At 30.7% G+C, this 13607-nt stretch overlaps 2 protein-coding genes across 2 annotated transcripts in view; one reads left to right on the forward strand and one right to left on the reverse strand.

Annotated features, from left to right (window-relative positions):
• Nucleotides 1-886: 886 nt before the first annotated feature.
• On the reverse strand, nucleotides 887-9576 carry LOC139527710 (uncharacterized). Its single transcript, XM_071323335.1, has 7 exons — nucleotides 9496-9576; nucleotides 9222-9317; nucleotides 7831-7886; nucleotides 6290-6346; nucleotides 5576-5696; nucleotides 4567-4736; nucleotides 887-3940 (listed from the first exon to the last, which is right to left on the reverse strand). The coding sequence occupies exons 1-7, from the start codon at nucleotides 9533-9535 to the stop codon at nucleotides 3878-3880; spliced, it is 603 nt and encodes a 200-aa protein (XP_071179436.1). The 5' UTR covers nucleotides 9536-9576; the 3' UTR covers nucleotides 887-3877.
• Nucleotides 9577-12256: 2680 nt separating this feature from the next.
• Nucleotides 12257-13607, forward strand: part of LOC139527712 (carboxypeptidase D-like) — a 36586-nt gene continuing 35235 nt past the window's right edge. The window contains exon 1 of the mRNA XM_071323337.1: nucleotides 12257-13130. Within this exon, the coding sequence (XP_071179438.1) occupies nucleotides 12320-13130 (811 nt within the window). The 5' untranslated portion in view covers nucleotides 12257-12319. The remainder of the gene's footprint in view (nucleotides 13131-13607) is intronic.

Raw genomic sequence — 13607 nt, forward strand, 5'->3', positions numbered from 1 at the left:
TCAAGATAAGGGATTTTGGTGAAATTGACAAAATCAGCTGGATTTCAACCAAATAAAGGACCAGGAAACATAAAGCGCAGGCGTCGACAAGCTTAATATTCAAATAAGACATGTTAAATGTCTTCACAAACATTATTTTAAAAGATCTTTGTTGTCGACGTATGCGCTCTATGTTTCCTGTCAAATAATCTTTGGAAATTTACCCATTTTCATTGATTTTTTCGTGAAAAATCAATACGAGTACAACTTGTGACGTCATAATGAAACGCAGAAACGTAAAATTTTCAACAAAATGGCTTATATCCTGTCTAGTCAATGCATTAGCTATAATTTATCGTGATATTGGTCAATAAATCCGAATTTGAAATTTACGGTAAAAAAGGGGGCCATTTTAGGACCTTATCGAACATACTCCTTTATAAAAATTGAAAGGGGTCTTCATCAATCTATATAAACAATTCACAAAAGTTTCATGAAAACTGCTCAAAGCAATTCAAATTATTGTCCAAAAACTGGAAAATCCCCCCTTTTTCTATGAAATGATTCCCATTACTAGGTAACTTAAAATTTGAAATTGATAGAAAATCGAAAACAACATTAAACCAATAGAAATGAACAATTCACCAAAGTTTCATACAAATTGGTTAGAATGTTATTTTGTTATTAACAGACATGTTGGCGAAGGACGGACAAATCTGTAAATGGGGTTATAAAAATATTATTTTAACTATGTTTGTCCACAGCTTTATCACCATATACAGGTCAATTTTGAGAGAGACAGTTCATATTTAAAGTCAATTTTGTTTAATTTTGTACAATGTCAAGTTTGCAAGTTATGTAAAGCAGTAAACAATAAAACTGGCAAACAATATAACAAACAAATAGCTAAATTATCAAAAATATTCATTTTCTATTTTATTCAATAAAATTCTTCATTTTAAAGCAACAATGGTAAATAACTGATTAAAATCACATCAAATTTATGGAATCTTTTAAACATGTTAAAAATAGTTAACATATGAATATGAGTATAAATATATAAATTGTCATAAATCAACAGATATAGAAATCAATAATATGTCTTATGTATTAAAATACCCTTCCACCACAAAATACATACCAAGATGGTTTGCTATGTATATTTTATAAAATTCAAATATGAAAAATAATATTGTAAAGGAAAATTTGTTGTCAATAGTGTAAAAAAAATTATCTAAAAAATGTTACGACATTTTTACACAAATATATTTACTACAAACCAAAAAAAAATTGTTTTCATTACCTATACTTTTATTACTTTTGCCTTTATTTATTTTTTTTTTTCAAAATCATAAGAAAAAATGCTCTTTTGATTTTTAAAATGTTTAAGTTCGTTTATGTAAATATCACAATATCATGAAAGACAAATTACATATAGTATGCCTCCTGTTCATAGTTGCTTGGGGGCTACTTCAATACTTTATTGATAGGGGGTGACACTGGGGTTCTGTTACCCCACCCTTTTCATATAATACAGATTTTTAAAATGTGTACCTTTTCATATATTGCGTAGGTAAAAATGTAACCTTTTCCAAATATTGTTTGGGTTTCATGTGGACTTTAATGTAAGAGTGGAATATCAAAGTGCCAAGAGAAAAAATGGTTGATAAAAACAGCCAGTAACACCAAGAAAGATGACAGACGAAGAAGTAATGGGAACTTTATTGACCTGATCATATATTTCTGATAGTTTTCCCTACCTAATCATATATTTTACAAGCTAGAAAAGGTGACCTATTCCAGCGGCACGTCCTTGTATATAGATAGTGGGTCCTCCAAGCATAATTGCCCCTTAAATAAAAGAACTTGCCAAGAGTTACACAGGGCCCTGTGCCTCACAATTCTTGTCCGTTATTGCTGCTGTATGAGAAGTGCACATAAACTGCCAAAAAAACTTTGGTGTCTGGCACCAAAATCATTTTTTTAAATAGATAATGGATCCCCTTAGCATAATTGCCCATTTAAATAAAAAAAACTTGTCAAGAGTTACACAGATAAGGTCGGGGAAAAAATCCCCCAAAAAAGTTATGTGCCACTGAAATAGGTCACCATTTATAGCTCGAAAATTTCATTTATCAGTATAATTGAAGAAAATAATCTTTGTTCTTAAGATGCTATTTCTTGATCTTTCAGAAGCTTTTGTCAAAGTTTCATAACATTTCATGATGGTTTGACAAAGTTATTAATGTCTGAAAAAAAAACACCCAAAAAAAACCCAATACTGTATTTAAATGTTAGCTGTTTAACAATGATTAAAGAAAAAATAAACTTTGATAAAAAGATAAACTTCAGTACAAAAAATGTACAAGTTTCATAAAATCTCATAAAGGTTTTACAAAGCTATTGATGCCAATTAAAACTTATAAAAAACAGACAACCTAAATGTTGATGTTGACAACCAAATGAAGGATTGCTTTATCATGCTTCTACAACAAATATCTATAATTAGAAGATATGATATGAGTGCCAATGAGACAACTCTACATCTTAGTCTTTTTCTCATTTTTAAGCATCACAATTGTGGAATTTAAAATACAGTTAAAAGATGATAATTGTTAGAATAATATGTAAGCCATATCATTTATATATATAATATAAAAAATCCAAAACATAAAAAGCTATGATAAAAATATCTACTACAAAATAGGCAAATATAACATACGAAATATAAAAATGAATAATAATTGTTTAGGAACATTATTCATATTACAAGATTTTCTGACATTTATAAGGGAGCTACCATTTGATTTTTATGGGGGGGGCCTAGGATGAAATTTGAAAAAAATAGGCAGGACAGGAGTTTTGAGTAAAAAAAAAGGCAGGATGAGACACTTGCCAAAAAAAAAAGTCAGGACGACAATTTAGGTAAAAAAAAGTAAGGATAAACTAAAAAAAAAGAAGGCAGGACCGAACAGAGTGAAAAATAAAAAGGCAGGACAGAGATTACAGCTAAAAAAAAATGCAGGACAAAATTTTTAATCCTAGCCCCCCCCCCCCCCCCCCCATAAAAATCAAATGGTAGCTCCCTAAATACCAGTGGAATGTTTTCAAATATTTATTCACCAAGACTTAAAAAACAATAGACTGATAAACATGATTTTGCCATTTTTAAAAATAACTTTTCATCACTATTTTACTTCATGCTTTTAAAACCTATCAATTTTGGATTTGATGGTATAGTTTATCCAATGAAAGAAATTGTAACATACAAATTGCATTAGAATGTTTAACAACATACACATTTTCTAAAGGCTTGTATTCAGACTTTTAGAAAAAAAATGAAATAAAATAATTAAATATTTCATGTTTTCTATACACAATAAAATCATTGAAAGACAGAAAACCTTTAAAAATACTTTTAAATGCACACAGATTAAGAAAGATATTAAAATGGATGCCATTCCTTTTTCATGTCAGTAAACATATTGATTTGGTTTTCAGTTATGAGGTAGAGTTTAAAAAAAAAATTGTCGATCACATCAAGAAAAAAATATTTTAAGTACCAAATAAGCACATCAAGAAAAAATTAAGTACCAAAAAAGCATAGCAAGAAAAAAATTATATTAAGTACCAAAAAAGCATAGCAAGAAAAAAATATATTAAGTACCAAAAAAGCATAGCAAGAAAAAAATAATTTCAAATATCATTTTCAGTACCCTTGAAAAAATATCAATACATAAAAGAGGCAGTACATTCCTTTCTTATGGTATAATTAAAAATTTGGTATAAATGCATAGGAAACAGGTAAAAAACAACTTTTTCACAATATGGCAGCAACATATTTTTTACAGTTTTAGCTTCGTTGTGACTAAAATACAAATTCTCATCACAGTAACATTTAATCTGAAGTTGAGGCTGTTTCATCAAGCATAGTTCTAATATGTGTCATTATGTAAAATATCTGTAACAAAAACAACATGACATGATTAGTTTGAGTGAGTGATTGTTGCTTGCAATTTACTTTCAGTAACAGATATTTCCTCCAATATTTAAGATAACTATAATTTATCAATTGTTTATCTAGAATTTTTGCAAAGTCTTTGTTGTTTTGTTGTTGTCTCATTGACTTATATATAATACTGTGGATTCATTATTATTCGTTGGATACCAATTTTCGTGGATTTCGTGGGTAAAGGGGAACCACGAAAATAAATGTTCAACAAACAAACAAAATTCTAAAGGCTTGTATGCTGACCTTGACAAAACCACGAAATTAAACATCCCCGAACATGCAGGTTTTCCTTAATCCACGAAAATTGGATCCCACGAAAATAAATGAATCCACAGTACACCACATTTCCTTTTCATCATACTCATACAGTTTCTTTTAAAGAGCCGAAAAAGATTTCATGTCAACCCTAAAAACGATTTATAAAATGTTTTGTTTCAAGCACAATTTCTTTGGTATGTTTTTATCATTCTTCTCGTTAATTGTGTGTCACTTTTACTTTTAAATTTGAAACCGGAATCAAATATAGTAAACTTGACCATATTTATCATTTGACATAAAAGTTGGTTCAAACCTACCTCTACCCTGAAGGCCAATAACCTGCCTACAACCAATACTGCCGAACCTGTGTATTGTAACCCCAAGTGAAGGCCAAGGTCAGTCAAAAAATTAGAATCACAGGCATACAACCAAACAGGTAAACAATGGACCCCTGTCAAAGCTATTATACCTAGGGGTGATTTAAAACCTGAAAATAAAATATACCAATGTACCTTTGTTACATCTTACTTTTTCTATCCAATAATAGATATCCATCTTATTACATCTTACTTAGTCTATCCAATAATTTTTGTAAAAAAATCTGTTTAAGGGGGTAGACCTTGGTTCAGGGAGATAACTCTTTAAATCAGTTAAGCGTTTGTAAAAGTCAAGTTCATCAATGTTTTTTAAGCATTTACCTGAAACAGATTAAAAATAATCTATGTAACCTAGAAGCTTAGAATATATTTTTGAAAATGGTTGACACAAACGTACTGATGATTTTAGGAGTTATTTCCCTTAACCTAGGTCTACCTCCTTAAGCCGGTGCTCGAGCTGTCTCTTACTACATGTAGCAGTGAGGTGAGAGTTTTTTTGCTTAATGTTAAAGGCCTCAATGTGACTTTAAGATGAAGAACAGTAATGAAAGAGCTGTACCTTAGCTTTTTGTTTTATTTTTTTCTCTGTGTGCATGTACTGAAATCATGTCATGGATGGATACACCATATCCTCTTTTTCTATTTATTTTAATAATCAACTTTGAAAAAAGGCATGCATCAATTATCATTATTATAAATTGAAATTATTAGTAAAAATTATTTATTTGTCCATACTTCACCACAGGAGGTCACCATCTGTAGAAATGATGTTTATTTACCATACACTCATTTTTTATTTACATGTATAATGTACATTTCCCTGCAAATTTTATCTGGAGAAAACAAATAATGCAAAAATCTAATATGATAAAATAGCAATAACATGTTTGAGGTTAAATGTATATAAATATTCTTTAAATCAAACAAAAACTTAGCAGTATCTTCTTACAATTCTGCATAACAAGTTTACAGAGCAATGGAAAACTTTCATCTGGTATCCTCCAGTTAGCTCCCCTTTTATGTGTACACACAAATGTCAGCCATTCAATCAGAATAACACCATAACCCCACTACAACAAAAAAGTAAGCAAATAAGTAAACTGTAATATATGTACTAAACAAAATTTATCTAAATAAAAAAAATATAATTCTATAGAAGTTTTTTTTGTCTAAAATGATTGATAACATTGGTTAAATAAACCAATAAATAAGTTTCATAAAAAATCTAGCAAGAATTGTACACATGAGAGCCATAACAATGCAATTTTCCATAAAAAAATCATTATTTTCAAAGGACATAATTTAAAAATGTTGATAGGCACTGATTTTTTAACATATCTGAGACAATGCTTATATATAAACCTATGATATAAGTAAATAAAAATCTGACAAGAATTGTACATGAAAGAATGCTAAAAGGATCAAACAGACGTCCCCAGTGCACTGAGCCCTGTGCAATGTGAGATATGGGGGACAACAAACAAAAGAATTCAAATAATCATGAAACACACTGTCAATGTGAGAAAACTATTGAAAAACCAATTAAACCATAACTTTAACAACAACACAATTCCCAAAACTGTACTTCTATTTTTCTCCATACAAATGTTGAATTCTAGGCTTACTTCATGATGCCAATTTTCAACTTAGCTCCAATTATTACCTTGTAAAGTAAGCACCATAGAAATCCTCTGCTGATGTTGTCTATAACCACATCAAACTAAAATTAGAAAAAAGTAAATATAAAATAAGTATGTAAAAGTATTCATATATACATAAAAGGATTTAAGAAAGAGGGGGGATAGGAGGGGTCCTGATCCCGAAATCCCGAACTTTAAAAAACAAAATCCCGAGGTCCCAAATTTAAATAAAGTAAATCCTGACGTCCCGAAATCCGAAAAAAAGGATTCCCGGATACCGAAAGGGTCAATCCCGAAATCCCGACCTTAAAAACACCCAAACCCGGAGTCCCGATAAAGGTCCTATCCCCCCTCAAGAAAGTGTAAATATTAATGAGACAGCAATCCAACAAGACATTGAGGATGAGTGTAAAAATGGATGGTATCAAATGGGCGTGTGCCTAATTAAAGTTAGGAACAACATCAGTGGCTTTATCTTAATGTTATTTTGTCTTTCAGGAAATCATACATGTCAACCTCTGACAATGGGAAATCATGTCATGACATGACATGACATGTCAAAAAGCGTGTGAAAACGCGTGACGTAGATGGGGACTTTTTAATATGAATGTGGTAATGTTCATGATTTCACATACGAATTTGTTAATATTCAAAAACAATATATATTCTACTGTGAACTTTTATTGTATTAAACAGTGGTCTGTTATGTTGTTTTTAAAGCACCACCACTAGGCACATATTCAAAACAACTGCCAGTTTCAAGTTTAGTTATCGCCGAAAAAAACTGAGAATAGCGATATCACTAACAACCACAAAGTGAAAAGAACGAAAATGCATGTAATTGCGTGTAAAGTGTTGAAAAGCGTGTACACGCCATGTGACAAAATCCTCGCTTGTAAACCGTTGAAAAAGCGTGTATTACACGCGAATATCATGTCACTTGACATGTATGCAGGAAATATGTGTTGATGTGTGATCTCTGTTTTTTTTTCACCATGTGATCATAATAACTTTTGACTATTATTAGCATAATCAGACTCAGAAATAAACCAATCAAAATGAGTAATTTGGTGTTTCAAGCAAAATATCATACTCCCAGTACTGTCACAATGACTGTACTGTGTAATAATTTACGACTTCAAATTCCACAAATGAATAATTGGGATTTTGGCATATTGTTTGACATATGTTTAGCATTGAAGAAGGTGTACAAACTAGGAAAGGCAAAGGATGTAAACCAGTAATTTCTGTTAACCCTGAAAGAGCAGTTGATGTTCTCATAGGCATTTATCCAATGTCTCAATATTCTACTTCTAGAAAATCTTCTTTGCAATAATGATTGAACTGTCCTCAACAATTTTTTTTCGTAGTGGACATAATTTGTAAGATGTATACCTCGAATATTGGCAATTCTTGTGCAATAAGGTTAACAATCATGACTTTGAAGACAGATGTTTTTACATGACCTTTTTTTTTTTAATTTTACTCATTTCCTCCATTTGCTAATTAATTCAAAGTTTATCATGTATATCTAACCCTGAATATTTTTCCAATTCTTACCTACCCATGCACCAAATACAGATGTCTGGTTCAATTTCCTGGCAAAATATCCATCAAAGCCTGTAAAATATATATCTTCTGGTACAAGAAAACAGAATTTCATATTTGAATTTAACATACATATCCATCTTTCATAATTTTAAAACATAGCTGCCAGACTAGAATCTGTAAGAAATTTTGCCATGGTTCCTTTTAAAAGGAAAGACATGAAACTGCAACCTTATAAAACAATTACAGACCAAAAACAAAATTACTTAAACAGGTTAACATACAGTTTTAACCATGTTGTGTTAACAGAAGATATTTTTTCTTTTATATTTCAACTACTTCTTAACTACTCAATTTCATGTAAAAAATTTAAATGCTGTAAAATCAGCGATTATTGTGATTTTTTTATGATTGCAAAAATTGCGATATAACATGTATAATACATGAACATGTAATAGGTTACCCAAAAACATAAACTGGAATATTTGATAGCATTATTTGTATGGACATGATGAAGCTTTTCCTGATTTTAAAAGGACAGTCTGAGAATAATCAAGTACAATGTATGTCTGCCCATTGTTCAACAATGCATACATGTATTTAAAGAATGTATGCAAAAAAAAAACCTTTATTGTACATCACATGAAGTCAATGAAAGCAATAGTAACATTAATTGTTAAGGTGGCTCGGGCCTATTCGAAGTTTCTATCAGAAGTGCCGTATTTTTAGTTATTTTATTCTTTAAAGAAAATGAATCAAATTGGTCGAAAAAAAATAGGGCGTCACGGACCATTAAAGCTCAAAATTTTACTTTTAAACAGGTATGTAAAAGGGACAATTTTTCAATGAAATGATAGGGAAAATAGAGGTGTTGACATATTTTTATCGGAATATTAAAAAAACGTTCTATGACAATTGGTCCAAAACTGTAATATGAAAAGCTGGAATATAGCTTCAAAGAATGAGCCAATAAAAAACATAGGTCACCGATAAGGAAAAAAAACCATTTTGCCTTAAAACCCAAATTTTGGCGGGAAAATGGTGAAAATGGCTGAAATGTCATTTTGACCTTTTAACAAATACGGATAATAACGAAAATATTCTATAAGTCACATAACTACAATGATTTAACATTTCTAATCAATCAAAATATTTAAAAAAAATATTTCGAATTTACGACAAATACTTTTGTAATTTATGCGTGAAGTTATGCGCAGTCGAATAGTCCCGAGCCACCTTAATTGTTTTTCTTTTATTTGATTTTTATGTTTGTTTAAATATTTCCTTGTCAACATGGGTAGCAGAATAAGCTCTCAATAATTAAGATTGAGTTCATTAAGATGGTTTGTGGTAGAACAAAATATAGAGCCTAAGCATGCTAAGGCTCCAGTAATTTTAATTGCTTACCATCTAAAAATGCTGACAGTCCATATAGTGAAAGGAACCAGACAGGACTATTGTAGAACCATAAACTGGCACATAGTAAAGCTAATCTCAAGTAACCTGCAAAAATATTAAACAAATGGAAATTTAAAATTTGCCAAAAAACATTTGCAAAATGATTTGAAACACTGCACATGCTTGAATTATTTGTATTAATAATATTATTTTCTCTGAGTAAGAAAGAAAATATACTATTTTTTCTTTATGAAACGTGTCAAATAAATGCGTGTCATTTCACCTATTAAATTAGGCACGTAAAATAAAACCTCTGTTCCCATTTTCAATTTTCACGTGCCAATATTGTTTACATAATTTTGTCTTGGTCTTATGTGCACTTGAATTAACAAGTTATCGCAAGATTATTTACCAGTAGTAAAATATGCAAGATGACTAATTACACATAACTATAATTTGAAGGCAATGATCACAACGGACTATAAATACCTACCTAGATGTTCATATAAGATAGGACCTATTTTCGGTGCAAAATATAGTTCGCATGCATTTCTTCTCCTGTGATACATAAACACGTATATGTGTAAGAGATAAATACATTTCTTGATATAACGGAATTTTGAATTGTTATGTTTTACATGTTGTACAATAATCTTCTGATGCAATTGATATCCACCAGACTAATTTTCTAAGAAAATCATAATGTGCATGACATTAATCATACCTAGACAAAAACATTCATGCCCTTTATTTTAATAAGAATATTTGTAACGAAAGATTTTAAAATTGTTTAACCGAGTTGTCACCAGAGACATTATTTTACTACTGCATAATATTTCTCTGTTGTCACTATCTAATTTTCAAATAAAAATACGAGTGTTTTTATAATAATTCAACAGACATTTTTTCTTTGGAAAATGATTTCACAGACTTTTAAAGATAAAATAAATATTCAGCTAAAAATCAAATTATACTTTGTAATAAGTTGTATTTACTCATAGTCAATCTATTCCACTACCTTTAATATCAGGTAAACAGTGTTCTTTGTCTTTTGCTAACTAAATGTAAATTTGTCCCAGCTTTTTCATAGGTAACCAAGTTCTTGATCATAATTTTATTTGAAAAGCAACTGAGTCCTAGGACAAAACTTCCTATGAAAATAGTGGCTAGCCATAGTTGTCTCATTGGCATTCATGATACCATATCGTCTTTTTTTTCATATCAATTTTTTTTTCGAAGGAAAATTCATCCTGGGATTTACATTCCTAGAAAAATTATGGCCATGAACTTGATTACCTGAAAAAAAAGTCCGCGGAAGACAATTTTTCCTACTAAAACGAATATACTGTTACAGCTACAGGTATCACAGCTTTACACAACGTCATTTCTGTAAAAAAAATTTGAAAGAAACATGGACTTAAAGTTGACATAACTTTTTTTCTTTGTTAACATTTAAGAAACTGGGTATGCTTGTGCATTTTCTATATATGAAAAATAAAGAAATGGGGTCTAAAGGCGGACACAAGTCGGAACAATGTTATTTCTGTATAGATATTATAGGAACTGGAGGCTACATGTTTTTTTTTGTGGTTTTAATAACAATTACTCCTATTCGGGATCAATTGGCTATTTCAGCCAGGTTGATTTCATGTAGATCTAAAAGGAGTAGGTTCACTAAGACCCTTTTTTGGCCCCAAAATATAGCAGTTTTAGAAAATTGTGAAAATGTAATCTTTAACCTATATTTTGGAAAGTAAAATGCTTCTGCTACATAAATATGAGCTGTTTTTGACGATACAATGCACAAATATCGCATTCTAGCATCATTAAGTCATGCTAAATTACTGAAATCTTCAAAATTTCGGCATTTTGGTCAATTTTTAGACAGTTTCCGTCTAAAATGAAAGTGGCCGCATTCGTGTTCATCCATAATATTGAAATGTAAGTTGTATTTGATGATAATACAAAACATATATAAAGGTTGAGGATGAACACGGATGCGGCCACATTTATTTTTGACATAAACCATCTGAAAAGTGACGTTTTTTGGCATATTTGATAGATTTTTCATATTTAAGCTTGAATCAGAGAGTTTTTAATGACTAAATCAGTTAAAATCTTTCACATAAACTAATCGTATCAATTGTAATAGACACTTAAGTGTTTAAAAAGTGTCCAAAAACTTTCGTTTGATGAACCTGAAATTTGAGGCCAAAATCCGGGCCCTTACCGGACCTACTCCTTTGCTGAACAACTTTGGTTCTTAGCTTCTCTGTGTAATTGTGTCTGCAAAAATTGTAATATCATCTTCAAGGTTCAATTCTTCTTATTTAAAGGACCAATTGATGATTTCGTCCATGCTGAGACTTTAATATAGATGTCTCAGGTCCATGTTAACGTTTTTATTTATTTGTAGATCTTGTTTATTTGTAAGTTGATTGAGAACATGATTCCCTGCATATATCATATATAGTATTCAATATGTTAAACAAAAGATTTAAAAGTGCAAACAATTGACATTAAAGGTTTAATAACTAAAAACTATATCGTTCTAAAATTTGAAAATTGCATAATCGTGAGATTAATCTGACCTGCTGATAATAATTGCTGAGGTGCCATAAAAAATCAGGGTCACTGATCGTTCATATTCCCCTGCAGAAATTGAAAAGACTGTTTGTATGACATCTATCAGTTTGCATAGGTCATTTTAAAGTTTTTGTCAAAAAGTACTTTCATTATGATCAAGAAATAAGAAAATGCTGCCCGCTTAGGTTATCATTGTTGTCTTTAGTACTACATTTGAAAAAAAGTTACATAGCTATAGTTTATGATTGTGCTAATTAGCTTACTGCAACTCTTTCATTTTCATCCTAATTATCGATATTTAGCATTGGAACTGCTAAATAAATATTAGTTGTTCGTATCCGGCGTTAATAAAAAAAATGGGGTGCGTTGTAACATATCTCAATATAGGATAATGCCAAGGTACTTTGTTATATCTAAATAGGATACTGTCAAGGTACTGTATATACAAAACGTCCTGCAGTCACAACTTTCTTGGAATTGATCTACATCCGGTTTTGACGTAAACAAATTGCTGATGGAAAATGTCCCACCAAACTTTACTTTACACTTTTGTTCTTCTTGTGTGCATTTTAATTACTTTTGCAGAAGATCACCTTTCTTCTTTTAAACCGGACACTTCTAGTTATCACCATTATGACGAACTGACGAAGTTTCTACAGGATATGGAAAAAAAATATCCACATATTGCCAAACTTCATTCAATAGGAAAAAGTGTTTTGAAGAGAGACCTGTTAGCTCTTCAGATAACTGACAATATCACAGATGTAGAACCTGGCGAGCCAATGTTTAAATATGTTGGAAATATGCATGGAAATGAGGCTGTTGGCAGAGAAATTCTTATTTATCTTATTCAGTATTTATTAGAAAATTATGAAAAAGATGACAGGGTTACTAAACTAATAAAAAATACTAACATCTATATAATGCCTACAATGAACCCTGATGGTTTTGAAGAAGCACATTTGGGTGATTGTACGGGTGTCCTTGGAAGACCAAACCATCGCAAGGTAGATCTAAATAGGAATTTTCCAGATCAGTTTCGTAAACGCAATCCTGTAGTTGAACCAGAAACAAAGGCAATGATTGATTGGATTGAGAACAACAAATTTGTTTTATCTTCTAATCTCCATGGAGGGAGTGTCGTAGCTAGTTATCCTTTTGATGATACAGCTGCACACAGAGATGTTTATAGTCCAGCGCAAGATGATGCCATGTTCAAACATCTAGCAAGAGTTTACTCAAGTAACCATAAAACAATGCATAATCCTGGACAATGTGGTGATAATTTTAAGGAAGGAATTACAAATGGGGCAGATTGGTATGATGTACCAGGTATAAACATGTTAAATATGATACTGCTTATGTACTTATGAATGTACATGTATGGTTCATTTTTATAATGACAATTGTACAATACTACATACATGACATATGCATATGTTTGATAAGATATAAGAAGATGTCGTATGAGTGCCAATGAGACAACTCTCCATTCAAGTCACAACTTGTTAAGGATTATTTATGTACCCTTGTGTTGATTCAAAGCTAAACATATGGAAATTATATAGAAAATCCACAGCATTTATCCTTGTACCCTCATATTTGGCAATTTCATGGCTGATAGATATACATTGTAAGATTATTGCATGCAGTGCTAGCATTGATATCCTTAAAACGAGTTTATTAATGTAGCTATTGGTTAAAACAAATTAAAATATGGACTAAATCAAGTACACCTTTTAGGGTGCGCTCGACTTTAATAGTGACTCAGCACGAGGTATTTTGGAATTTACAGGTTGCTTAGAACTT

Source organism: Mytilus edulis, chromosome 6 (genome assembly GCF_963676685.1).
Source record: "Mytilus edulis chromosome 6, xbMytEdul2.2, whole genome shotgun sequence".
Taxonomy (NCBI): Eukaryota; Metazoa; Mollusca; class Bivalvia; order Mytilida; family Mytilidae; genus Mytilus; species Mytilus edulis.

Coding starts and splice junctions, on each gene's coding strand:
- LOC139527710 (XM_071323335.1), bottom strand. CDS start 9,535: ATGGGAACAGAGGTTTTATTTTACGTGCCTAATTTAATAG. Junction 7,887..9,221: donor ACTGTCAGCATTTTTAGATG/GTAAGCAATTAA, acceptor TATATTTTACAG/GCTTTGATGGATATTTTGCC. Junction 6,347..7,830: donor CATCTGTATTTGGTGCATGG/GTAGGTAAGAAT, acceptor TTCTAATTTTAG/TTTGATGTGGTTATAGACAA.